At 40.6% G+C, this 24391-nt stretch overlaps 1 protein-coding gene across 1 annotated transcript in view; it reads right to left on the minus strand.

Moving 5' to 3' along the window:
* The window catches only part of IL18RAP (interleukin 18 receptor accessory protein), a 644980-nt gene that overhangs the window by 224166 nt on the left and 396423 nt on the right, over nt 1-24391 (minus strand). Inside the window, exons 8-9 of the mRNA XM_069636930.1 lie at nt 20723-20877; nt 18194-18337 (exon numbers count right to left, since the gene is read on the minus strand). Of these exons, the coding sequence (XP_069493031.1) occupies nt 18194-18337; nt 20723-20877 (299 nt within the window). The remainder of the gene's footprint in view (nt 1-18193; nt 18338-20722; nt 20878-24391) is intronic.

Raw genomic sequence — 24391 nt, forward strand, 5'->3', positions numbered from 1 at the left:
TTACATTGACTAGTATTGTAGTATCATATGTTTCATATTCAAATGCACTGTCCAGTATTGGTGCTCTGACAGTAGGGGTCCCAATTAATTTCTTTAGAATGAAAGTATAGCAAGTACAACACAGTTAGTGATCAGTTAATAGCCATATGTCAATATGTTTAAAGTTCCCAACTGTATAGATACATCACAGGAAAGACCTTGTCATGAGTTACTGCTAGTGGTTCATAAGAGTTTTTTTGACAAGTTGACAATCTGATCTCAATCTAGACCACCATTATGACAATGGTGTGTGATGTTCATTCTCTAAATGGCCCGCTAGGCAATGCCATCATCTGCAGGAACACTCTAGTTTTAGAAACCTAGTTGATAGTGCGGAAAAAGAGATAGTAGAATGTTTATGAGCAAAACGTGTTCATAAGAATTGTAATATCCATCAATTCGAAATGCGACATCTGTATGGAAACAAGTGGAATTTCAACATGAATCAAATTAAGCATTGTAGTGAAAACTCTTTGTTCAAACCTTTTGGATCAAGTGTATCCAAGCAGTGGATCCAGTACTTTTCTCATCTTGATAAAATTGATTGAAAATCACCTCCTCTGTGGGGGCGTTTCACCACTTCCAGAATTTGAAATTTTAGTTGAGCTATGGAATGATGGTGTTCCAAGAAGTGTCTTGCTAACAGTGATTTAGTGTTTTTGCAATGAATGGTTGATTTGTGTTTGGTCCACCTCTCCTTGACAGGTCTAGTTGTTTGACCTACATGTAGCTGTCCACATGGACATTTGATGGAGTAAAATGCTCAAGGTGTAAGACTTGTTGCATAGTCTTTAAATTGGATTTTTTTCCCGGTCTGGGGATGGTTAATAAAGTCACCTTTCACCACGTTGTTGCAGTGTGAACAAGTTAGACACGGAAATGTGCCTTTTTTCTTTGTTGTCAGATATAGTTGTTTCTCTTTAGGTGGTCTTTCTGCCCTGACCAGTTTGTCCCGCAGGTTGCAGCCTCTCTTGAATGCCATCATTGGCGCTTTAGGGAATAGTTTGGGGAATGCTGGATCATTTTGTATTCAAATTTCTAATTGTCTTACTAATCTGGAAGCTCTGATGAGAAAATTTGGATATGTATAGGAGTGGTGGTTCCCTCTCTTTTTCTTTTACAGTCAATAGTTGTTCCTTAGTTCTTTGATCAGATCTTTCCTTAGCTTCACTCAATACCGATGACGGATAGCCCCTTGATTCAAATTTGTCAATGAGTGTGGAGCACCACATGTCCAATCCTGCTGGGTCTGAAATGATCCTTTTAAGTCTTAGCATCTGACTGGAAGGAAGACTTTTGAGCATTGCTTTTGGATGAAAACTCGTGAAGTGGAGAAGGTTGTTGGCATCTGTTGGTTTATGATAGACTGTTGTTGATAAAGTGTTGTTCTTGATTTCTTTGTTTATATCCAGGAAATGTAGTAATGGATTCCCCACCTCCATGGTGAATTTGATGCTGTTATGTACAGAGTTGAGGAATTCCAGGAATAGCGAGAGATCTTCCACTTGGCCACACCATATGCCAAATACGTTGTCTATAAAGCATTTCCACATTAATATGTATGATGACCACCAAGGGTGATCCAATACAAATTGTTTTTCAAAGTGATACATAAATGTGTTCGCGTAGACTGTGGCCATAGATGACGCCATGGACATTCCTGTTGTTTGTAAAAAGAATCCATTCTGGGATCTAAAGTAGCTGTTGTACAATATTAGATTTAGTAATTCTAGTGTAAATTTCGGATTGCCACTGGGTGATGGTGAATTAAGGAGAAGCCATTTGACTGACTAAATCCCTTCCCTGTTGGGGATTGACATATATAAGCTGCATACATCCATGCCAAAGAGTATACAGTCAGAGTTTAAAGCTTTGACCTCATTGATGCAATTCAAAAAGTCGGTGGTGTCCCTCTAGTATGTGGGGATTCTCTGTATCAAAGGATGAAGAGAACGGTCAATGTAGATAGCAAGGGGATCAAAGATGCTGTCAGTCCCGGCTACTATTGGTCTAAGTCGTGGAGAATTCCGTTTTTTGTGGATCTTTGGAAGACCGCAGAAGACGGGTGTTATAGGATGTTGGTTAAAGAGGAATTTGCTTGTTTTTTTGCTAATCCATTCATTTTCAAGCGCTTCGTTAATCATTTTTTCTATTGTAGCCTTGATCTTGTGTATAGGGTCACCATCAACTTTAGTGTAAGTGGATGAGTCATTTAGAAGACTCATGCATTTTTTGGTGTAATCGTCGGTGTCCATAATCACGATGACACCACCTTTGTCTGCTGGTTTGATCGTGATGTTCTCAACTTTGGCCAATGCTTCGATGTGGTCTAGTTGGCAATGTTTAATGTTACTGGGCATGGTCCTTTGATAATTAATCCTTTTGAGATCTGTCAGTACATTTTTCTCAAACATGTCCACAATTAAATTCTGTGTAGGAGGATCAAAATAACTCTTAGGGCAAAGTTCTAGCCTGTCCTCGGCCAAGTGTATAGATTCCATGTCGCAGTCTGATTCAAAGAAGATTTTAAGTCAAAGTTTTCTGCGGAGTCTGTGTAGGCAGACCTTCGCTTTGAAAAAGGATGTATTGCTTGTGGGGACAAAAGATAGACCTCGATTAAGCATCTCCAGTTGCCCTCCCGTTAAGTTCTTGCTAGATATATTAACCACTCAGTTCTCACTTATTTGTTTTTCTTTCTTTGACTTTTGCTTGCTACGCCTTGTTTTTCTTTAGATTTTTCTTGAAGGCCTAAAAAAGCCCCACCTAAGGGTCCTGATGTTGCCAGTTCCATCACTCTTGATGGACTCACTACCCGTGGTTCTGCAGTCTCGTTGTTGTAAGTGTTTTCTGTTCTCGGTCTGTGAGATCCTTCAGTGCCAATGGGGTCCCCAATACTGCTATTACTACTGCTGCTAGTATTAGAGTTAGGTGGATTGGAATTATGTGGTCTCCCTCTATTCAGGTTACGATGGTGGTAGTATTCTTGCCAGTTATACACAATATCATTTAAGTAGTCGCAGGTGTCTCTTTTGAATTTTCTTAATTTACGTTGCTCGATATCAGCCTTATATCCTGTGAGTTTTGAGTTCACCTCCTCTAATAGGTGAGATGGTTCTTGTTCTCATTTAAACTCCAGTAGTTGTGTTTTCAATGCAGTGATATCTGTGTCAATTGTTGTCAAGGACTTAGAGAGCTCTTCGATTGTAAGTAGGATTAAATCGAGCGAGCTCTTGTTAAGGATCTGGTCCCACTTTGCTATGAATGTCTTGCTTTCACTGCACAGGGTTGGTCTAAGATAAAACCTTAATCCTCTCGGGATCCTTTGTGATTTATAGTATTCCACAAGCGTTGTCTCATGAAGTTTCTGAGCTTTTTCACGTCTTATGAGTTTTTCCAGTTGTGATATCAATTTGTCTGTATTGGTTTTGCTTTGTAAAGTGTTTTCTGTGTCCTTTATTAGAGATAGAATGTGGGTTGCTTCTTTTGCATCGAATGCCAATGTGGTGGCATGTTTGTCCTTAATTCATTTATTCAAGAAAATGACATATTGGTTTGCTGAAAGTATTTTATAAATACAGGTGCTACCAAAAGTGAAGTGTGCCACACTGGTGTGATCCAGTGAACAAGAAGCAAGAAAACTTGGGGTTATCAGTGCACACTAATGGGTTAAAGTCAATTTTCCATATATGGCTATCTACATTTCTAGAATTTTAAGGTGCAGGGTGGAAAAGATGGTGTTGGCACAAGACCAGTATTACATAGAATAAGAAGATTCATATGATCCACATTGGGAGCCCCCCATCCCCTGCACACTATGTTATGCTGTTAAAAGACAGTCAATGGTTCAGACAATATTCAATATGTAAAACACGTTCAATTGTATTCAATAATTATCTCATTTTAAGAACTGTCCATGTCCTGGTCCTTTCTAAGACTATAGAAAAAGTGAGTAGGATATCCCCAGATTATTTAGACAAATGCCGCGAAAGTATTTAAATCCCAGATAACAATTTAAATCATTTTTGGCAATCCCTGTTTAAAAGCTACATCACTGCAAAAGGGGAGTATAGTTCTAGACATATTTGCTTGTCTATTTTTAATTACATTTTAAACACTAGGTATCATCAACATTGCTCATTTTCTCCTGCCGTTTGGAAGCTCTGGTAGGCTAGACATCTCAAATTGAACTGTGAAATCACAGTTCTTTTAACCGGGTTTTGCCATACTCAATAAAGTAACTGAGATTAATGTCTTAATCAATACATGGAACTTGAGTGGTTTGAGGTGAAACCTGGTTGCTTGAAAATAGTGAATCAAGTGTGCCCTTCTGTCCCAATATTTCAAAAGCAAATGAAAGACTTCAGAAACTCAAGTCCTTACAAATATGTGCAACAATTCAAACATCAAAGTGTTGGTAGCTCAGCAGTATCCATGCAAAAATTGATAATCAAATTGTTTGTAAATGATAGTGTTCACCATTTTAGAAATAAATCAGTCTGAGAACTAGACAATCTGTTTTTTTAGAATATTATTTACAGTTAATTGTTGCAATGTGAAACTTTATTTGGAGAACAGCATCACCTCTTTCAGGATGGACACTTATTTAAAACAGAAATAATTCTCAACTGTAGATTTTATGATCTAATTTATGTGTAGGGAAATGAAATGTTGATTTGTGTGCATATGTTTAGAGTGAAGTCAAACATTAGGCTTGATCTATTTTGAAGTGTGGGCGTAGTCACATAGTAGTTCAAGTATGGGATGAGCTATCACATTATATTGATGCCATTGTATTGAATTAAACACATTGCTATTTTAGCTTGTTTCTAGTCTCATAGGGCCTCATTACGAGTTGGGCGCAAAGGGATACTGGGCACGGGTAAGGACACCGGTTCCGGTAATCCCTTTGTGCCCTATTCCGAGTTCCCTTGGCGGGTCCCTTCCTTAACGCCTGGTTTTACCAGGCGTTATGGACGGGACCCGTTAAGGGACTATAGAGCTAATAATGGTAACACAATTTGCGGTACCGTTATTAGCGCCTTCCCCCTTCCCATTGAGCCCTATCGGGACTCAAATGGGAATGGGGAATGGCTTTTTCAATGGGGACTTACCGGTCCTGCAAAGGTCGGAATAGACCGGTAAGTCCCCATTGAACCAGGGCAGACTCGGTACCGGTATTGGAGGTAGTCATGGCGCAAATAGTGCCATGATTACCTCCATACTCAGAATGAGGCCCATAGACACTGGATAGTATTGCTACTTTCTAAATTATTAGACTAAAGGTTGTCCAACAGAGGACAAGCAAACCTAAACATAAATTGTGAGTATCTTGTTTCGGGATGGCCTTTCAAACATCCCTAAGGGGGTTATTGCTCAATGGATTTATGTAAATCATCAGACAATGTGAGTGCTTATGTCTTTGTCTGCTTAAATGAACTGGCCTCTGAACATAATGGTCTCCCTGTTAGGATTGAACAATGTCAGCTATAGCGAATTGCTGTGCTACCCAGGAGATGGTCTTGCCCTTGGGACAGGGATCTGCTTTCCTCCCCACCACCCCTCCAGAAATGTTGTCCGGCCTAGTATGATAGTCGCTTGTTTTGTTCCTCCCCTCCCTTTCCGCACCCCTCTCCCTCACCTTTTGTTTTTCTCCGTCTCTACCAGAAATGTCGTCAGGCCTAGTACGGTAGTCGCCTGTCTGTTTCAATTTCCTTCCCACTCTCCCGCTCCCTTCCTTATCTACGTCTTAGCTCTTGCACTATCTGAAATGTCATCAGGCCGAGTACGATAGTTAATTTCACATCCTTACTGTTCATGGCCTGTAAGAATCTGGTTGTATTTTCCCTTGTTCCCTCCCTTGCTTTGAAGCGCTTTGAAACACATTGTGTATAGGTGCTATATAAATAAACGATCATATCATATCATATCCTCAATCTCCTGTGGGCCAGCTTTCTCCTTTTCCTTGTTTGTCTTGCCTCCAGAGTTCTCTCAATATCCAGCATGATCCCATGCACCTGAAGCCACATACATGTTGCGTTATGCTTTGCCATCACAACTCAATTTTTTTTTAATCCTTTTATAGGTGACTGCTTTCTTCTGGTCCCTGTTTGGAGTCATCAGCCAGTTATTGTCAGACATGCATTGTTGCATTCATCTACCTTAACCAGCCAATCTTTGCTTTATCTCCTGTGGTAAAATGTGTAGGTTACCACTTTGTTGCAAATGAATGACTAGGCGTTATACATTTTTTTTTACATGCAGTGTTTAATGTAACATCAATGTAGCCATATATATTGACCACTGCACCTTTTTGGCACACCCAGGAGCAATTAACACCATCCTTTGGCTAGAGTAGATTCATAGATTCATACGCTTCTTTATTCAAGGGTCAACAGCTTGTAAGATACCCACTAAAGGAATTGCATCTGGTTGTACATTTAGAGTAGTTTCTGCCTTTCTATTCCTCGATAGATCACTTAATCTTCCTATAGCAGCAGCAGAGTGACTTGCGGTACAGTTTTCAGTGATAGAGTGGCCTTGTGATAATTATCCAGCAGTGAATCTACAATTACCTAACTAACGTGGAAAACTCATTGGAGGTAGCCTTCTGCACCCCAGTGAGTTTCCCGTTGTTTTCTCGTTGGATTGCTTTTGTCTAGATGAGCAATCTTCTACATGGCCTGAAGGGATCTCCTCATAATGGGATGTGCTGCGCATAGCACACGCGTGTGGCAGAGTGGGGCAGAGTGATTTGCGGTATAGTCTGCAGTCAGCAAAGCAGACTCGAAACTACTTCCAGGTACTGTGTTACTAGTCTCCTCCAGTCCTCACATATATTTATCATTCATTTCGGGAGATCGAAAACCTAATTTGCAAATAGCAACATTTCATTATTCCACACCCTCTGTGAAGATTCCTTGATTTCTTAACATGCTGGGATGATCTTTGGAGAAAAAATAAAATGGTAAATGATTTAAGAATGGGACTGAAAGGGGATCCAATATCGCAAAATCAAATACTGAATGTTTCAGTCACGTTAGACATGGGCATTAGCTTGCCACTCTCACCTGCTGATATCAATAGGGTTTCCTGGCCAACTAACTCTTTCTCTGATCTCATTTCAGAGCGGGGCAAGGATGTCAGTGTGATTTCAGATATTTTGAAAAATAAAGTCTCACACTCTGTCTCGAGAGTCAATACGGACTATTTTGCATCAGTTCAAAAAGGTAGCATTCATGCTCAGGCACTAACCGGCCTGACTGTATTGGATTGTGAGCCCATTGGCAATCCTGGTGTGAATAATTCTCAATCCATGATGGCGTTAGATCAAGAAATGCCACTTTTAGACACAATGGGTAGGCTGACTGAGTAAGGATCCATTGATCTGTTGCCAGATCAAGAGGACTTTTTAAATACACCACCAATATTTTCTGAGGCAGTGGAGACAGATACCTCAACACCAGCACCTGCTCAACAAAAGAGAGGATCACTTTTGATAAAAAAATACAGACCAAAATGTGGGAGATCGAGAGACCCACTTGTGAAAGAAACAAATCAGATATTGTGTGCACTTTTGAACTTATTCGAAGAATTACAACATGACGTAAACACACATTGCTCTTTATTGGAATTGATTCTGGTAAAACAAAATCAGACTTTGGCAACCTTAAAAAATGATGGGCAATTTCCACCATGGGTTTCTCTAAAAGAGCCAGTTGTCTTTGCAAAGCAGGTGTTAGTAAAAAATGAGGAAGCGGCCTCCCCTTCTTGATTTCTTATTTACACTATGATATGACCAGAGATCACTCTGTAAACAAAATGGGAGGCATAAAAACTCAATCGAGTGGTGCACAAAATCTCACAGCTAAGAAGTCTTTGAATAAAGTAAGGAAAGCATGTAAGAAAAATAAATAAAATAATGAAAATCAGCCACATTGAGTACTGGCAGCACTTGCACATTTTTAAAATCTATTTCACTAACCCCATCAGAATATATGATAGTCGGAGAGAAGCAACAGACTGTAAAGCTCTCAGTAAAAAATGGTGTTGTGTCTAATGATGTTAAAAAAATATATAAGTGGGGCAACGGAATGCATAAAAAGGAGAGTGGAGGAAGGATGTGGCAATTCAAACTGTGGGTCGACATCATTAATATATTCAATGTACATTGCCTGGCACTCCTTTACGGTCAGTGGCAGAGAATGATCATACGTTCCCACGGGAAGGTACAAATATTGATAGGAGAAGGGCCCCTGTATGTGTTAATACTATTGATTTGCAGAGAAAGATCTTAGAGAACAGAACACCAGCTCAGTATTGAAAAGGGCTCAAAGTGTGGACTGGGTGATCTCCTCGAGGGAGCCATCCTCTGAGTGCGAGAAGAGTTTGGGCATGATAAGGGGGTTGGAAATGTTGAAATCTCAAATGATTAAAACAGTGAGACCCAGTGGCAGATAGGAATTGACAGTCTATTACCAGAACATTGTAATGTAGTCTAAAAACGTTCTTGCATACTTTCTTTTATTTCTTTGATTGGGGTAATTCCCCCACTATGGGCAATCTCCTATAAAGATTTAGATCAGGTGGATTTTATCTTTGTGAGAGAAGTGATGTGGCAATAGTAGAATGTACACTCTAAAATGATGTTTGATTTGATACTAAAAGAAGAAGCTCTACTTTGCCAGCATGGTTATGAGTTTACACTAGTTGGACAAGTGGGAGATTCCACTGCAAGAGTACAAGAGAGGGAGTCAATATTAAAATGTACATGGCAAAAGCCATCCAAAAGCCAAGCCACAAGATGTTTAGGGGACAGGTGGGGTAATGAAGTAAGGGTAAATATACCAAAAGAAAGGTCTGATCAAAGACAAGAAAAGTGGATGAATTCAGACCCTCCAGGTAGAACTATATAGAAAATTGGGCGTGGTTATCAACAGTGATTAACAACCATATGAAGCAGCAAGTTTGAGGGTGTTTCTTCCCCACTAAAAATAGACTCTTGGAATAGTTGTGGCCATCTGAATGTGTTGCTGAATCGTGAGGTGGAGAAGAATTTAAAACAATACTAAATAATCTTTATGCAAGAAACATGGCTATTGTATTGTCTAGTTTTTGCAGGCTTTTATACATTAGTTCAACAGGCCACTAAAGAGACCCATGGCAGACCCTCTGGTGGACTGCTAATTGCCATCAAGTCACTAGACAACATTTCTTTCAAACATGTCATATCCTCAGAAAGGGGCTATTTGGCACTCCAGGTCTCTATTAAATTTATGAACAGAGAAGGGAATTGTTATTGATAAATGTTTATTGCCATGTGTATATATGCCCTGCATTATGTTTTGGCTGGAAACTGTTGATAATGGGTTCAGACTCTTGGGAGGAGTTTTAAATTCATCTTGTCCTGAAAATTCTGATTGCAGAGCTGAGAGTTGTGTAAGCTCAACAAAAATTAAGAAAGGACAAAAATGGCGGACATGTCTGGAACAGTTGGGTTTACATTGTCTCAATGGTGTTTTTCCTGGTGACATACCGTACCAATTTACTTGGTCAAGGAATGGCAGGGAATACATTTTGGACTTTTTGTTTTCTAATTGCTCTGGAGATTGTGAGGTTAGGCAATGTCAGTGGAGTGATCATAATATATTAACTGCTATTTTTGAAATGTGGAGATATACCTATGCTGAGAAGCTGGAGAAGGGTTGTTCAGTGACCCAGGGAGGACATCGGATTTGCTGGTCAGAATATAAAACAACAATATTTAATAGTAAAATAAATGAATCTATGATATTAACCACAATAGAATGGAAATATGATACATTCAGTTTAATGTATTGTGATCATTACATCACTGATCACCTAAGGAGGGTTATGTCCAATTGCAGTCAGACTAGAAACCAACATCATTTTGTTTGGCAGGTGGTACTAGAGAAACATAAAACCATGGCGAAAATTAGAATGATTGTGGACAACATGGGGAAACAGGTGGCTTGCAAAGAAAGAGATTGGAAGGGTAAAACAAGCGCACCATAATTGGTCTTATCGTTGCAAAGTTCATTTATTGCAAAAAGATGCTCAAGTGATGATGGACTTGGTATGTAATGCTGACATCTCATTTTGGAGAATAATAAATAGCTGTGATAAGTCACAGGTGGACGTTATGCTAAATCTGATTGCCCAGTCACATGATGAAGCTGCATGTGTTGATATCCCAGAAGAAGTACTGATGTGTGAATGGAAAATAGAATATGATCAATTGATGACATATGATATTATTTTAAAGGCCAGTAGCTGAAGAGCTCCTGGGCCTAATGCATTTCCAAATGTACAATTTAAAAATAATCCCTCTATGTTGTCTTGGATTTTAGCAATTTTTAAGAGAGGCAACCGTATGGATCCTAGTTGATATAGACCAACATTACTGCTGGATGCAGATAGTAAATGTTGCGGCCATCATTTTACAACATTTGATTTCATGGTCTCTAAGTACAGTAAGGCTAAAAATCATAGTACAACATTGAATGGATTCCTTTTAAGATCTGCACAAAATCTCATAAAAAGTAAAAAGTGTCTTCATTATGTGTCCTCTCCTTTGATTTATCTGAGGCCTTTGACAAGGTATTTTGAAACCTATTATGGAAAAAAACTAGATAAATGGGTTTACCCTATGGCTTGTTGAGCCCTTTAATCACACTTTATGCTAATTCCAGTATAAGGGTGAGAATGAAAATACAGGGTGGTTTAACAAAAAAGATTGTTAACGCCAATGCAGTAAGACAGGGGTGTATACTAGCCCCAAGCTAATTTAATGTATATGTGTCAGACATAGGTGAGATCTTGGAGAAGGAGGCCCTAGCCTCTCCTAAACTAAATATTCAGAAACTAATATGGCTATCCTATGCAGAGGATTTTTTTATTATTCAACATAACTCCTGTGGGGCTTCAGCGATTCATTCAGGCCTTTCAAACCTATGCATCATAAAAATTTTACAAATTAAAACCAGAAAAATTAAAGTAATGCAGTGCTCCTCAAATCAACTTAATACCAATTATATATTCTATTGTGGGGGAGAAAAATTGGAATTTGTATCACTTTTTGTCTAATTGGGTTTTCCGATTTTTAAGACTGTTTCTAGGATAGCAATCAGTGAGCAAAACACGAGACAGAAGATTGATCATCGTCCATCATTCATCTAGTTATATAGCGTTGAAGTAATTTCTGAAGAAAAAGGTCCTTGTAAAAATCGAAACTTTTCGATTAAAGTCAAGTAACAAAAAAACAAAATAAAATAGCAATAAAGGAGTCACTTATTGAAAAAACAAAGGGATTATGAAACCAATTGTTAAAAATTGATGGAAAATACGGTCAAGTTTCCATTCATCCAGCATTAAAGTTTTATAAGGGTAGGATAATGCCAAAACCTACTTATGATATGGCATTGTATGATTTTGCTTATTTAAACTTGTTGAATGATATCAAAGTAGTGGTTTGGAGGAGAGTTTTAAAATCACCTAGCTCCATCCCTGTTGCTGCAATAGGTTATGAATTGGGACTGAGCTCATTAATGTGGTGTTTTTTTAAACTTCTTTTGTAAAATTTAAGATGCATTGCCAGGTTCATTGCATGAGGATTGTAATGCCATTACTGAAATATATTCAATGGCAGCCACCTCTTTGTCACTGAGTCAATTTTGCTTTTATTGTGATGAACTATTAGCTGATATCGGGTCAAACCGAGAAGAACTGATGAACCACCTGACCTGTTCTAGAAAACGAATGGTCTTGTGGGACTGGTCACCCACTCTGGCGAAGATGCATGACTATGTTTCTTTGTCTCAAATAGTTGCAGATCACAAAAAACTGGGTGTTGTTGGCCCATTCTAACTATCTATCCTGGAAAAGCAGCTTGCAGGCTATTTATTAGATTTTGGTGGAATTGCATTAGGACAAAAGAGATTCTGTATAGGTATAATATGATAACGCGGTAAGATACTGCTTGTAGGTTTTGTATGAGTGGTTTGGAAACTATACCACCCCTTCTTTTAGAATGCTATGTATTAAGACCGTTATGATTCAGATACAAGAAAGTGGATCTTCTGGTTTGAATCTTTTTTTACTCTGTGTCCTTTATTGAGATGCAGTTTTTGTGGGAAAAATGTCTAGGAGTCTCTGTAACATCCGATGTGGTGGCAGTGGTTGGATTTCTTTGTGCACTATCACTTGAATGAAATTGGTAAAGAAGCTAATATGATGGGATTGTTTTAATTCACATTAAAATGTATGTTTAATTCATGTTTAACTTGTGTTTCACGACTATATCGGTTTCATTGTTAGATCAATTATTTGAGTATCTTACAAATTAATTGTTTATGTGGGTATTTATATATGAATGTACTTTTAAAGATTGTCACTTTTTTACAATCTTTATTTTTTAATTGTGATCAATTCCCTTTTAAAATGTTGTTTTGTTTTTGTTAAAGGTTAATTTTGAACTGAGAACATTTTAAAAAAGCTATTACTTTTGATGCTCCAAACCTGTCCTAGGTACGGTATCATGTATCCCTCCATATTGTGCGTGAGTTGTAATCATATAGTTTTGTAGAACATGTGCTGTAGTTAACAGATAGATTCTGGCCCTGCACTGGGTTTGTTTGTGTTATGGGTTCTGTGCTCTAGCATGGAAAGTCACTTCCAAATGTACTCATTTAGCTGCCCATAGCATTTCATTCTCCAGACTAGCATCTTTTTATGTTTGCCTCGCAACATCATTCATCACATCGAGAACGTTAAAATGGTCTTTTGGGTTGCAATTGCTCCTTTAAAACTACACCAATGGACTCAGAATAATGCTCAACAAGTTTTATATATAAATTCTATACTTGTGTTTTGTTTGCTCTCTAAAACAGTGCCCCGATCCCTACCTCTTTAGAGTTCTGACTAGGGTTTTGATGATTTTTCCCGCTCTGTCTGTTTCCTCTGGCAACCTGTACACTATTCGGATTGCTTTGTATAAGTGGTGCCTTCCCCTTATAGAGTGATTGATTGATTGATTGATTGACTGATTTGTTATTTATTATGCGCCTATACACAAGTGTGTCAAGGCGCAACAAGGCAAGGGAGGGGGGAACAGAGGGAGGACAAGACAATGCTGTTACTAAGCCATGTGTCATTGCGATCATGCAGGTGCACAAACAAGAAGTGCACCCAGAGCACTCAGAGGAAAACCAGGAAGCCAGTCAGCAGATGTAGCAAGAGCAAAGGACGGTTAGCAGGGTATAGGGAGAGAGAAAGAAGAGGAGAAAAGGTAGGTCTTGAGGAGCTTCTGGAACTTAAGGAGGTCTGGCTGAAGGCGGAGAGAGGCAGGGAGGCCATTCCAGAGGGAGGCACCTGCAGAGTAGAGAGTTTGACCCCCAATTTCTGCTTGGAAAAGCGATTCACCTGCAGAGAGTTAGAGGTAGACGAGCAAAGGGCTCTAAGCAGAAGGTACTTAGGAATAGAGAGTTGAAGGTAGTGAGGGCCACTGCCCCAATACGCCCTGTTGACGATTCATAGGGTGTTAAAAGTGATCCTTTCAGCCACCAGGAGCCAGTGGAGGGATTTAAGGGATGATCTTCCTAGTTTTCTTCCTGACGTTAATTTATCTCCAAAGTCACAGTACTGGAAGCTTCATGCTGTGGCTTTGTTGGAGTAAGCAACCACCTTGATATATTGACAATTTCCCCACTCTCCAGTGTTCAAAATACTGGGTTGGGGAAAACGGCGCTCTCAGGGTGTACAATATCAATCTGCGGTTCTGAAGGTATGACAACTATTTGGGGCAAAGGTGTAACTAAGCATTGTCTGTTAGCCTTCATTTCTTTCTCCGCGTCCAGTATCTTTCCGCTAGTTTCCTGGAAATCTCTTGAAGATATGAGTCACAAAGGGACTGGATGTGCTTATCTTGCATAGGCACAGTACTCCTTTTGGCTGTTTTGCACTGGGCTTCCTCCATCCTAGTATTAGCCTTCAATTTAATAATGTTGACACTGAAAAGAAGTCTCCTTGACATGGTAATTAACCAACAGGGAAGTCTCATCCCATATGGTATCCTTGATTATATCACTTTTGTAAAAGACAATGCTACTGTGGCTTGGAACCTGCACTCGCCGGATCTATGAGTAAGTAAGCAAAAAACATACAGAGTAGTGGAATGGGGTGGGGCATGCCGCAACAGCTTGATCATAGTTGATCTTGCACTCCAAACCCCTTCTCCTCCTTACACCTGCTATAGTGCTGACCAGCACTGGTGTAACTGTAATCTACTTACGCTCTCCCACAGATTACATTGCTGCCTGTTGCAGTGCTGCTCAGAGCTGCTGTAGTGATGATCTCCTCTCCCTCTTTCACAGTATAAAGTGTAATGCTAGGGCTTCACATGCTACAGAAACCTTGAATCTAGCAGATTCTGCAGCAGGAGAAGTAGCAGCAGTTAAAACAGGATTTTACTACAGGGAGCACATACCGGTTGCCGAACTTCTCTTTTATCAGTCACCACTATGTTTCAGATCTCAGTTTCTTCCACGAACAAAGAAGCAAGTAAACCAGCATGCTAAGGAATTCCAAGGAATTAACACAGGCGTGTCCCAGACAGAATTATGTGTGATAATAAAGTGTTGCTGTGTAGACCTCCCTCCATGACATATTTACTGATAATTTGAGATAACCAGCTCTTGCAAGTCCACACAGGTCTGGTAGACCTCTGCGCACCACTCAGCACCTAGTAAAACTCAATAGTAACGCAGGGAATCTTCTGGTCCAAATGTGTTGTTTGCAGTTGGAATTAAGCAGTTAGACCCTTACTGACAATATTGTGCTACCTGCCCACTCTGAAAATATGCAAATACGTGGGGCGGGAGGCTCTGTGGGTTTCTTCAGACTGTAATTGTTGTACTGGTTGCGTGTTCCAAGGTGTTGCAAAGAAATTATTCTGCTGAAATAATCACATCAGTTTTCAGATGAAAGCTAAATCCCAGGTGGCAGCGAGCAACGTCATTACGTTCCAGCCTCAGAGGCAATTTGGATGTCTAAGAGGCTTCCCAGCAAACTAAAAGGGGTCCCTCTGTTGTGACACAGAGGGAAAGCAGTGGGGAACAGTGGCAACAGTCCACGCTGCTGCCCTCTCCGCTGCTGTAGGGATTTTAAAAAGAGGGAAGCGTAGAGCGTGGCTTGCCAACTGGGAAATACCATCCTTCTCTTGTCAGCACTGCAGGAACAATCCATGCCTCTGCCTTCTCCGCTCTGTTGTTTTAGTGAATTATAACCAGTGGGGAGCATAGAGTGTGGCTCATCGCCTGTGAAAGATCCTCTTCCTCCTCTTCACAACACTGCTGATACAGCCTGTGTCGCTGCACACTCTGCTCCACTCCACTGTTTTAGGGATTATAAGAAGAGAGGAGCGTAGAATGTAGAGTGTGGCTTGCCGGTTGGGAAATACCATCCTTCTCTTGTCAGCACTGCAGGAACAATCCATGCCTCTGCCTTCTCCGCTCTGTTGCTTTCGTGAATTATAACCAGTGGGGAGCATAGAGTGTGGCTCATCGCCTGTGAAAGATCCTCTTCCTCCTCTTCACAACACTGCTGATACAGCCTGTGTCGCTGCACACTCTGCTCCACTCCACTGTTTTAGGGATTATAAGAAGAGAGGAGCGTAGAATGTAGAGTGTGGCTTGCCGGTTGGGAAATATCCACCACCTCCTCTTTACCACACAGTGGGAACAGCTTGCGCCACTGCCTGCTCTGCTTCGTCCTGCTTCGCTGCACTGCTTTAGAGATTATAAACAGCAGGGAGAATAGAATGTAGAGCGTGGATCGCTGGCTGGGAAAGCCCCTCCTCCTCCTCTACACAACACAGCGAGAACAGCCTACGCCGCTGTCTGCTCTGCTGCTTTAGGGATTACAGGCAACGGGGACCGTAGGGCGTAGAGCGTGACTCACTGGCTGGGAAAAACCGTCCACCTCCTCTTCACAAAACAGCAGGGCTACTGTAAAATCTTGCAGGTATTCAGACAGTTATACAACTTATAATGAGGCAATACATACCGCATACATATTTCTTTAAACGCTATCTGCTGTATGATCACATGGTTCTTTCAAAATAAGTGGTTTACCTAATAACACCTGTTTTAAGTGTTGTTGGTAATGTGAGCCTACATGTTTTTCTATAATCGTTTTCATGTAAATGCAAAATCAGATGCCAGTCTTCACATGCTGTACATCAAACAATCTTCATTTAAGGCAACACTTTGATTTTGTGTTTCAATAGTTGCACTTTCTCATTGTATTCACATCTGGATCCAATCTCTAATTTCCACTCCTACGTACACATCGCTCTTACAAACATATTTGTCCTCTCTATAACTGCTATTGCTGTGTATTTTACCAGTCCTTCTGACAATAATGTTCTTATCGTTACCAGTACTGCTCTATAAAGGCCCCCAATAAATTCAACATAATGAAATATTTTTAATACTACCATTACTCATGTACATCCTATCTTAAGCTGTAAAATACTCTTTAAGTCACTCTTCGTTGCACACATCCCAGTCTTAAATTTATATTGCCAATGAATTCCCAAGACCTCTGCACTGAATTCACAGAACAAGCAAAGCAGATGTATTGGCACCACCAGAGCATGATTTGTCATGCCTTCAACCAATTTCCTTTAATTCAAAGCAAATATTAATTAAGCAATAATCCCAGTGACGGGTAGGTATTACTGCAACAGGTAATGCCTCAGGCCCATAGTTACAGGCCTGAGCAAAGCAAGGGCCTTAACAATGGCCCCAGGGCATTAACAGATGTGATAATGCTACCCCGTCAAGGGGCTTATTGATATTAGTATTAGCTCTGGCGTTTTGCAACCGAAAAAGAAAAGAAAATGGCCGCCATTGAATGGGAAACAAAGTCTGTTCTCACTTTTCATGGCAGACATTTAAAACAGTAAAATCAGTAAACAAAGAAGATGGCCACCATGGAAATGGAGAAGGGACTACACGTAGTCCCTTTTCCCTTTCCATGGTGGTGTGTGGCAGAACAGGAGCACAGGCGTCGGGGACAGAAGTGTTTCCAGCTTGTCTGCTCCCAAAAAGGACCCGAAAGGAGAAGGTAAATCCGTCAGGAGGGCAAGGGTAAGAAATCTGTTGTAAAGGGGGGGTGGGAGCTCTTACCTTGTTTCCCGGCGGCGGAGATGGCAATCTCCAGACCTGAGGAGGCTCAGAGCAGTGGAATTACCATATGGTAATGCCCATGCTCCGAGCCTCCCCATTGGCAAGGATGCCAAAGTCACACCCCTACCAGGTACTAATTTAAAGTACATTACTTTATGATGGTAAATTTGCTGTGTTCATAATCTATTTAGCAGAACCCGTGAGAGTGTAATTATGGTGATAGTTTTCTACGAGTAGTACGTTTCTAACATTCTTTCAACGTGAAGACATTCATAAACCATTCTGCATTTTCAATTAAATGGAACTTGCAGTGTTTCCTATGAGATAATTGCAACTGTTTCAGTATTGTTAATACATGATAAACCAAGATATTACCTGACTGAAAATATAAAGGCACATCAATGAGTCATTCTGACCAGTATTCTATAGCACAAATGACTATGCGTGCTAACGTACACAAATTGAAAAAATAGCTTTACAAGAGAGAAAATAAAAAGTTACATTTTAGACGAATGTTGGTTGAAGACACATTAGTAACAATTCATGGTTTTAAACTTTACACAATCATTAAAAAGGTACACATAGGGGCATACATGTACATTCCCAAGTAGGGATGTAGGTACAAATCCATGTGTAGGTGTTGAACATGTTTCAAATGATGCACAGATGTTTAGTATTGAAAATGAAGTAAAATATGTGCAGTGACAATTTGAGAGTTGGGCCTGGGAAACATATGGCACACAAGTGTTAGTCATTAATCATATTGTGGCTATATTACACTTTCTTCAAGTAAAAGTTTTGAAAACTCATTCTCTGCTATATTTTCTTAAAATGATGATGGTGAACAATTTTAATTTAACAAGCAACTGTAACGTAGAATCATTTAGAGGAAGATAACCCAGTGACAAAGGACACACATAAGAAAACGATGGATTGCTTACTCCTCTTACCTCCAATCGTTTCATCCAATGAGATGTAATTTCGAAACAGCAGTACGATTTCAATCCAATAACTATACACTATGCAACTTCCAAGGATCATTGCGAGCAACAGTGCAATGGTGATACACAGTATGTAAATAAGCACAACTTTATCTGTTAAAACAAATATCATTCATTAATACTGAATATGTGTATGTTTGTGAGCATTCTGCACATCACCTTATATTCATCTTCAAAATAATATGCCAGTGTAGACATGCAAAATACAAAAAAACAACATGATGGGGGTCATGAATTATCAGGGCATGCATGGTGTGAGAGATTGTGATGACTATAAACCATGAAACTCACATGGTCCACTGTTTTCTGTGCCAGCAAACCCTTCAGAAAGAAATATTGTTGGATAAGTCATTATTAATGAACACACAATATTTCATTTGCATTGACTCCAGCAAACAATGTCTTTCAAATGTGAATAAAAAATACAACTCTAAAACAATTGTACTTTATGTATAGTGTAAATTTTGTACACCTCTGTTTATCTCAGTTTATGTGTGGCTGCCACTGGATTTGGAATGAGCAGACTCTAAAAGCATGAGTTATGCAAGCTGTCCAACTTTAAGACTTTTTACCCACTGCAGAAGTGATCTATATTATTGGTACCAGCATAGTGCAACCCCGTCCCTGCCAAGGGATATGTGCAGATCAGCAGTAATCAAGTTCTGCTTTCTGCCTACAGAGTCTTTTTTTACATTTTTAGAAGCACACTTAACCCGTAGGCATCTAGGCACTGGTTATAGGATGATGAGAAGTTTTGACTACCTCCAGTGTCAGGTCAGGCTTAAAGACAGGGTTAGTTGAAGAGGAAGGTCTTCAGTTGCTACCTGAAGGCGTAGTATGAGGATTCTGTACATATAGCGGGAGGGAGCGAGTACCATAGTGTAGCAGCGGCGGTGGTGAAGTGCTTGTACCAGGGAATGGAGAGGCGGTTGGGCGGTTGCAATAGGCAGAGCGCATTGGCCTAGTGTTGACTGGTTTGGTCAGTTTGTGGGAGAGGTAACTTAGTGCAGCGCCGGAGAGACAGCAGTGTCTGATGGTTAGGATTTTGAACTTGATTCTTTCTCTGATAGGGAGCCAGTGAGCCTATTTACTTGCTTCCGTTATATGGTTGAGTCTGCTGAGACCAAGGACAGCACGAAGGGCATTGTTCTGGATTGTTTGGATCTTATTTAGGTTATTTTCAGTGGTGCCAGAAAGGAGCGCATTGCAATAATCTAGCTGTGCTCCAATGATGACATGTACAATGTCGAGGCAGTTGTCAGAGGTGAGGTAGGGCTTGCTAGCATTGATGAGTTTCATGGCATAGGTGGCTGAAGAGGTGATGGAATTGACGTGGCATGTCATGGACAAGGTCGCGTCAATGTAGAAGCCCAGAGATTTTACAGTGGATGAGACTTGGAAGGTATGTCCGTCATTGAGGAATGATTGGTAGGCTGGGTTGAGTTGTGCAAGGCAAGATAGGTTACCCACCAACAGGATCTCCGTTTTGTCATCATTGTGAGATAGGGGATGATTAACCTTCCAGAGTTGAATGGTTTCATTGATGTGAATGACTTTGTTTGTGTTGAGTTGGTGGTTGCCAGTGAGAGGGATAAGGATCTAGGTGCCATCAGCGTGGTTGGTGCATGTGATGCCGACTGTTTTGAGATGGTCGAAGAGGGGTTTTGTATAAACATTGTTGAGGGTGGGATAGGTAGAAAATCCTCGCGGAACTCCGCAGGAGGTTGTAGTGGGGGACACAGTGGATTTTACAGAGAAGACTCTAGATGTGCGTTCAGTCATGAAGGAGGCAATCCATTTGGTGGCTGCGGTGGAGATAAAAGAGGAGGTGGCAAGGTGGTGGCAGAGGGTGGAGTGGTCCACAAGAATGAAGGCTGTAGATAGGTCAAGGAGCATGAGGAGGGCAAGGCTACAAGTGTCTCTGGAGTTATCCAGTTGATTCTTGAGGTTGAGGAGGGCTGATTCCATGCCGTTCCTGGGCGTAATCCAGAGTGACCAGGGCTGAGGACGTGGTTTGATTCAAGGTGTTGCTGAATTTAAATGTAGGCAGCCCAGTCAAAGGTTTTTAGTAGGAAGGGGACGGTGGTGATGGGAAGGTGTTCATGTGATGTACACTTTTTTGCCTTTGTATGTGTCAATATTATGGACAAGGCTGTATTTACGAAACATATCTTTATTACATTCCTCCTGATTTTCACCTTAACAATAGCCTTTTAACTGCTTTGGTCTCACATCCGCGTTAGGGCAGTCAAGCAGTTTAGTTTGCTATGAAAACAATGCAAACATGCGTGTGACACATTGGCATTTACAACATTGTACTGTCCTCTTCTGATAATGTTTAGTTTTTGTGAGGTTATTTCTTCAGAAGGAAAGTGTGCTTTGCTAAAGAGGCACATTTCCAAATGTGGCAATGTAAAGTGCTTTTGTAAATCAGGCCCTGAGTGGTATATGAAATGTGGTAATGCTTTCAGTCCTTACCTATGCTCTTTTCTACAAGCTTTAGCAGAACGGAAGAGTTTCCCACGGAATTCCGAGCAAAGCAGACAAATGTCTCCTTTAGGTCATCTTTAGTGACCTTCTCCAATTTTGCAATATGCAGGTATTTCGCTCCTTCTAATACCTTCGTAGGAAGACTGAAAGGGAAAGAGGAAAATCTGTGAACTGTTTATATATATATATATATATACACATATATATATATATATATATAGTCATGTGAGAAACAAAGAAAAAAGTAAGATAATTATTTCTGCCTAAAAATATGAAAATGTAAAAGCTCAAGGCTGCTTCTGCTTTGCTTCAAATCTCCAATGCAGAAATGTGGGTGAAACATTTGAACACTAAAATGGATGCAAAACATGTTACTCCTTCATTTATTAGTTCACCCTCACAAGTATGGAATTAGCCCAACATGGCCCATGACACAACACACTATTTGCAGCAATAGATGTCCTACTCAACACAAAATGTCAACCCATAGATCAGAGTAAATTCCACCAGACGAGGTGCAAGACTTGGATGTCCTATGCTGTCCCTTCCCTCAGCCCGGTGCAATGTATTCTACTGGTTAACATGGAAGTGGGTGGTGGGGTAACCATTAGATAATCCCAGCTGTCAACCTCCATCCAGAAACACCTTTATGAGTGTTATGACACCACCTGTGTAGGATAAGGACATCTAGCAGGGCTTCCAGAGCATCTTTCGAATCTTCCTCTACCAACAGGCTTCAATCTCTCCTAATTGAATTTCTATTACATATGCGTACAATGCCTCCACGTGTGCCAATTCACTACAAGAAACCCAAATATGAAACTACTTGTCTATTGAAAACTTATAATGCCATGTACATTTCTCATCAATATGGGACCAAAAGGCCCACAAAACAAGCACATCTTTTGTGAATGACAAGGTCTTGATTAAGATTTCATTTTTGATTATTAATTGTTATAATCAGTTCCATACATTTTCATGTTTTTGCTGATCCCAGGTGGTGGGCAGATACACCACTACATTTCAAATGTGACACCATTTTTCCATCTAAAAATGACCTCTCTGAGAGGGCTAATTTCTGATGTGACTTCTTCTATAACTACTGAACTCCCTTTCTGCAAGGGAAATGGGATAGCAACCATGTGTTGGTCAGTACTGGTATCTGTCAGGACTCAAGAACCTTAGTAAGTCTTTTTTGAATGTGAGTTTTCAGAATTAACACTAAGGCTGTAAATGCTACACATATTAAAGAGTAAGTTAGTCAATTTATTTAACTGATTTGAGAATCATTATGCCATCCCTAATTCTATTTTTATCAGCTCCATCTGACCAGTGGAATCAAAGTCTATCCTAATCCAACCAGAGACTCTGATCTCCCTGTCAGAGGCTTGTGCACATATTAAGGGAGGCCTGTCCCCAGCTATCGGGTGAGAAGAAAGGAGATTGTGCAGGGACCCCCTCTCCAAGCTGCAGGTGGGGGTACCGGAGAAACCCTCAAGTGGGAAGGCATTCCTTGCTTAACACTCCTGATTGCCATCTGGAAAAGAAACAACAGCTCTTATGGTATTTCAGGCCTAAGTCTGAACTCTCTTTGAAGGAAAAACCAAAAGCACAACACATTGGACCTCATTCTGAGGTTGGTGGTAGTCATGGCGCTATTTGCGACATGACTGCCACCAATAATGGTACCATGTCCGGCAATATCCCAATGTACTGCCGTCTGCGTAAATATGTCCAAACAAAAGCAAGTCCCATTAAGGGCTGTCTGTACTTCATTGATATAGATCTCCACAAGTTCATTGAGACAGATCAGCAATAAAGCTGTGCAGGACGTCAGTATTACGACCACTGTGACAATTGCATTTTTCCACAAGCCGTATCAGAGAGACTTCATATTGGAGCTTTGCCTTGGGCATACAACTCTGACATTTGGCGTACAACTCTGACATTTGAACAGGGTAAATGAACATAAATAAAGAGGAAAAAAATCTATCTGAGTCTCCCTCGAAAAGTATTTGTAGCAATGGCGACACTTATCATTACTAATTAAGCATATGTAAAATTTGTGTGAGCTGGCAGCGCATCCAACGGTGGAACAATTACTGTTTCTCTTTAATGTGGAGTAGGTTAGAGGTGCCTACATGTTCCATAAGGGTGCAGCAGCTAGTTTTGTTTGATTTAAGAGTGGGTTTTGATGAGACAATTAAGCTCAAGCGCTTCCAATTACCTGGCGCACCTCAGTTATACTGTTTTTTGTTTTTCATTTTAAGTTTTGTCATCCTCGTCAGATCCTGTTTTTTGTAAAGTCTCTTTGGAGAGGGATCATAAGGCTTCTTGAGTAACTACGGTTGTTCAGGAAATGCTAAAGCCATAGGAAGCCATGACCAGTCCACAGACTTCCACTCTCTAGTGGAGCCTGAGTAGTGGTTCTGATGTTCCTGACTTGTTGCAGGCACTGGTCCGGTTGATGGTCACACTCAGGTTTGATCCTGGACCTTCAGGAACTTGACCCATCTGTAGGGCATCCCGATAATTAGGTCTGGATCTTAAATCCGAATTCCCTTGAGGCGGTTGGCTGTTTGCAGCTCCTGTTGATTCTGTTTCACTCCTGGGTACCAATTTTTGCATTTGTGGGGAGGCGTCCGCCTCTATTGGCATCTTTACCTGTGTCAGGTCAAAGACCAGCATTAGCAAGCTTTCAGCAGCCTCTACCAGCATACCCTTAACTACCGGTTATGTGAATGAAGATAGAATCGGTATGCTCTTTGTCTCCAAATTCGATGATCTTCAGGTCTTTAGAAGACAATTGTCTTAGATTTGGGATGCAGAACAGCAGTTCCATCACCGTTCTTCTATTAATTATCAGATCAACATCCTTTTCAAGGATTCTCTTTAACTTTAGAGAGTGCTTGCTAATGATTTTTGTTCTCATGGAGGTTGACCTGGAAGTACGTGACAGTACGTGTTTATCCCTGGGTGGTCTTCAATCCACCAATCTTTTAGTGGTTGGTTCTCTGTTTCGAAGTGGGAGATGTTCACTGGAAGGAATCCTTTCTCTTTCTAGGGCTTCTCGACCCGAGTTTGAAGTTTTTAATGAGAATGAAGCAGCCGTCATTCGCTTTAGATTCGCTTTAGATCTTGTCTGTTATCAGTTTGGTGGTGTTTTTCCCCACTGATGGATGTAGAGGATCACTGAAATGTCTGAGGTTAAGTTTATTTGCTGCTTTCTTTCTTTTCCATGAGAGAGTGAGGAAGCATGAAGACTTATATTCTCTAGATGGTGATTGAGTAATGTTGACATCGGTTGGCTTTTGAGCAGAAATCCCCAAAGTCAATTCCTCTGTCGTCGGTTCAAAATGTGTGTCTTCATTGTGTATGTCGATAGGTCCATCAGCGCTTGCAATGTTAGGCTAATTAACTTGTCTTTAGGCAGACAGTCCACCAGCTCAACCTCTCTAGTGTGAACCAGCAGTAAAGGTGGTTTGGGAGGAAGTAGGGATTTTGCTGGAGCACACTTCCTGATCTCTGGTTTCGGAGGGACCTTCCGACCTGTTTGTAATAGAATGGTTTTTACAATGGGTCGTGTTAGTTCTGTTGAGGAACTTGCTGAGTTTGCCGTCCTATCTCTCTCGGTGTTGGTCTTGTTTATCCTATGGG

The sequence above is a fragment of the Ambystoma mexicanum genome, chromosome 7p, assembly GCF_040938575.1.
Source record: "Ambystoma mexicanum isolate Mex_15411 chromosome 7p, UKY_AmexF1_1, whole genome shotgun sequence".
Lineage (NCBI taxonomy): Eukaryota > Metazoa > Chordata > Amphibia > Caudata > Ambystomatidae > Ambystoma > Ambystoma mexicanum.